Raw genomic sequence first — 4,342 nt, 5'->3', positions numbered from 1 at the left:
GGCTTCATCCTGCCATTGGCCAGCTCAGGGGGACTTCTAGCTCCCGCACACACCGGGCTTGCATCAAAGTTACCCGAAATGCTTGTTACACAACTCCCATCGCTGGCCATCGTCCCAGACAAAATCTCTTTGAATTTCTGCCATGAGTCGAACCTTGCATTTAAAACACTTCCAAGGTAGCCCTTTTATACCCTAAACCCAATTCTGATGGAAACCTTGTGCCACGTAAGGTAAAGAAAGAGATACTGGCTGGTCTCTATTTCATACAGGCATCTCTCTGTATCATGGGGTTCCATTCACTCGAATTTAAGGCCAGCTCCAGAGCCTAATAACACCAGTGGGAGTTATTAGGATGACAATGACAGGCGGAAGCAGTGAGAGTTTATACAGCCTCTTTCGTACAGAGAATGAAAAAAAATGGACTTCATGTCAAAGTGGGCATGGTTCATGGGAAGTGTGATGACTACCCCACAGCACCCATCTGGCTTGGCCTCCTCCTCCCACACCCTTCTCAGGGACCACAGCCAGAGCTTGGGCCTCCCGCCTAGATCTCACTCTCCTCAAGACTCTCCTCCATGGTGTGGGCCAGGGTGAAGTCTCCCTCGCTGCTCTCAGACAAGCTGCTGACCCAGGGCCAGGCTGTGTGGCCCTGGTGGGGCCGGGCGCCCGGCTGCCCCGGGCCCTGAACGGTCAGCTGTAGGAGCTGCCCACTGCCAGGTGAGGGCTGCGGCTTCTGTAGCATCCTGGCGTTGTCTCTCTTGGAGAGCCTCTTGGGACATTTCCCCAGGAATCGGAAGTTCTTCTCCAGGACCCAGGCTCTGCAGCCTGAGTGGCGGGCTAGCAGGAAGCGGACCCAGTGTTTCCGCAGCTCAGCCTTCACCTGTCAGGTGAGAAGAGGACAAGTTACTGGAGTCATGTGGTCATGGGTCCACTCAGCAAATATTTACTGAGTGGCTACTCTGAGCCACTCCTGGAAAACTTACTTCTAATTGTGGGAGATGAACAAAGAGGAGCAAATATACGTGAGCATAGCAGTTGGTTGTGACACTGTGAGGCCATTAAGCAGGACAGTGGGGGAAGGAGACAAAAATTTGAGATTTGGTTGAACAGAAAGGAAAAGGAAAGAACTATGTAGAGGTAGTATTTGAGACCTGCCTGATGGATTAAGAAACCCCTGTGTGAACATATAGGAAAAAAAAAAAAAAAAAAACAGCAATGAGCAAGATGGAAGAGGGTTTGCTGTCAAAAAGCTTGTATTCTAGTGGGAAGAGACAGAGATAAATATTTAAACCTGGGATGGGGGAAAGGGAAGATGAAAGGGGGCTGGAAATTCTACCAACTTCTAAAGTCAGTAGAAAACTGTTCTGGTCTCTGTTCCTGTCCATTTCAAGCCTCTTTAGCAGATTGCTGGCTGGGGCTATGCAATGACATTAATAATAAAAATAATCATAGTTACCAGATATTAGACCTTTACCTTGAGCTCAGCATGCCCAGGGCAACACTAGAGATAGGGATAGTTATTATTCCCACTTTACAGGTGAGGAAACTGAGGATCAAAGAGCCATAGTGACCTGACTAACTCAGAGCTTCCAGGTGGGTGAGTCATGGCTAGAATCCAGATTTTTAGACTCTGAAGTTCAAGCTTGTTCTCTTTATCATACCAACACCCCAAACATTTCTCTAGCAGGGCCAGGGTTGGGTTCTGAGTTTCCTTACACTCATCTCAAATCCTTTTCCCATTCATCTAAGCAGCTTCCTATTTTCTACTCTGGAACCTCACAGTACAGATTTGTCCCAGTGCATACTGGTCACCGCACATTCCCCCATGGCACCATCACATAAACAGAAACCTCCGGGGGCAGGTTTCTGTTTATGTGATTCTAGCCCAGCCTCTCAGGAAGCTGGAATGGCAGCATAAAAAACATACCTCTCCATTGGCAAAACAATACTGCAAGGCCACAAGTAGTCCCTGGAACAAAAAGAAGAGGTAGCATGAGACATAACTCAGTAGGAGATATGTCTGAGAGCTACTTACAAAGTCCAAAGGCCTGCGCTAGTCCTAGCAGCCCCCAAGAGAGGCAGGCAACTACACTGCTTGCACTAACTAGAGTTAGTAATACTAATTAACCTGGATTTTTATGAAGTATCTTCTTACTTTGACACCCATCACACATATCAGCTTAGGTGTTTGCTTAGGTGCTCACAAGTCAATCATGATTAAACCTCAAAGACCCTATATCGTTCATTCAACTATACAAACACTGTGCAAAGCCACTGTCCCATTTCTACTTGTCCATAGTAGACATTGGCTGATTTTTTTTTTGTGTGTGTGTCTCACTTGCATCTTTTCCTTTTGGAAACTGACCTACCCCTGCTCTTTAGGCTTCTGGCAGGCTCAATCATGTGGTCCCCATGTTCTAGGATGGCCATCACCACAATAATCAGCACAAATGGTCATGTGACCCACACAGGGCCAATCTGAATTCCTTTCACTGAGAGAGAAAAGAAGATGCACCCTCTTCCCTGCATTTCACAGTTGTTTAGTCAAAGTGGGCCTGGAGATACTTCTGGGCATCTTCCCAGTTACATGGAGAGAGCCTGTCTGAGGATGAAGCCAACAGAGAGGAAAGCTGAGGCTAGAGATAGTGAAAGACAGAATTTGAGTACCTGGCTGATCTTGAAATTTTCATTTATCTGAGATAATAAGTACCCCTTTCTCTTGTCAAAATATGTCTTTTTTTAAAAAAAATAGATAATTTCACACAGAAGGCACTAAGGCGATCTGGGCTCTGTGTCACTGACTTCATCTTGTACCACGATTATATATTCCAGCCTCACAGGTCTTCTGGCTTCCTCTAGCATCTCACCCTCATGTATTAGTTATCTCTTGCTATATAACTTAATGGACCAAAATAATAAAGATGTATCATCTCACATGCTTTCTATGGGCTTAGCTGGGTATTCTGGCTCAGGAACAATATTCAGGCTGCACTCAAGATGTTGATTAGAACTTCAGTTGTCTGAAGGCTTTACTGGCTTTCGGGATGGCTCCCATGCCTTGTAAGTTGGTGCTGGTTGCTGGTTAGAGGCTTCATTTTTCCCTCCACGAAGTTGCTTGAGTGTCCTCATGACAAGCAGCTAGCTTCCCCCAGAGGAGGCAATCCAAGGAAGCAAGGCCCTCAAAAGGCACATACCTTCATGTTCACACTACTTTAATGGTCACATAGGTCAACCTTATTCAGTGTAAGAGGGGACTACACAAAGCCTTAATTACCAGGAGATAGTGATCACTGGGGGCCATATTGGAGACTGGCTACCACAGCTGATTTCTTCCTCAGGTCCTCTCACACTTTTTGTTTCCTGAACCATTCTTCTCTCAAATCTCTGCCTAACAGGCTTCTCAAAACTCAGGCCTTACCTTGAATATCACCCCAAAGTGAGGTCTTTCCTGACTACTCAACTTCAAATGGCCAAGCCAGTCACTATCACAGCTCTCTATTTTCTATTTCCCATAGCACCAGAATTATATTGTTTATTTGTCAGTTTGGTTATTATTTATCCCTCTCCCCTCACCAGACAAGATGAGCATCCTTATGTAGTCCTTTCACTGCCAGATGCCCAGCATCTTAAACAAATGTCTAGCACTTAATAGGAGCTCAACAATATTTTTTTGAATGAATAACTGAGTGAGTGAATGAAGGAATGAGTTGAGTTTCTGTCACTTATCACTAAAAGAGTCTTGCCTTGTACAATGTCAGACCACTTATAAAATATGTCGAGATAGTTTCATTCTGTTCTCTTCCAAGTAATTTAAAATTGTGAGCACAAGGGTCACAATGAAAATAATAGGTCACCTTTACATGGCATTTCAATTACAAGGTATTTGTGTTGGGGAAGTTTAAATAAAGGGATCATCTCTTGATGCTGGGAAAGTTTTTTGGATTTACTGCTTAATTGCCAGAGGTCTGGAATCAAGTATGCTTTAGTTAATGTTTGTTTCCACTGTTTTTCCAGACTTCTACACTTCCTGATATGTTAAACAGTCATATGTGATCATTTCCATGCCATTGCTTTCCCTGTGATGTGGGGATCTGTGGGACTTGTGGTGTGTGTCTGATATATTGAGGCTGAATACGTGTACAGCACCCAAGTACTTGAGCGTTTATGGGAAAAATCTCATAAAATGCCGGCACTCACAAGGAAAAACACATTCCAACTAAAGGGTGAAGGTCACAGTGCAGGCCGACTCTCCCATTTCTCTTAATAATATTTCTTTCACCCCTATTGCTGGTAAGAGAGGTTTAGTACTGGTCAAAATGATGAAATTGAAAAGGAATTAAAA

At 44.5% G+C, this 4,342-nt stretch overlaps 1 protein-coding gene across 1 annotated transcript in view; it reads right to left on the bottom strand.

Annotated features, from left to right (window-relative positions):
* Nucleotides 1-544: 544 nt before the first annotated feature.
* The window catches only part of GLP2R (glucagon like peptide 2 receptor), a 54,744-nt gene continuing 50,946 nt past the window's right edge, over nt 545-4,342 (bottom strand). Inside the window, exons 12-13 of the mRNA XM_006922388.1 lie at nt 1,928-1,969; nt 545-880 (exon numbers count right to left, since the gene is read on the bottom strand). Of these exons, the coding sequence (XP_006922450.1) occupies nt 545-880; nt 1,928-1,969 (378 nt within the window). The remainder of the gene's footprint in view (nt 881-1,927; nt 1,970-4,342) is intronic.

The sequence above is a fragment of the Pteropus alecto genome, unplaced genomic scaffold (assembly GCF_000325575.1).
Source record: "Pteropus alecto unplaced genomic scaffold, ASM32557v1 scaffold398, whole genome shotgun sequence".
Taxonomy (NCBI): Eukaryota; Metazoa; Chordata; class Mammalia; order Chiroptera; family Pteropodidae; genus Pteropus; species Pteropus alecto.
The sequence above is the reverse complement of the archived record's forward strand: the minus strand, read 5'-3'. Positions and strand labels throughout refer to the sequence as shown.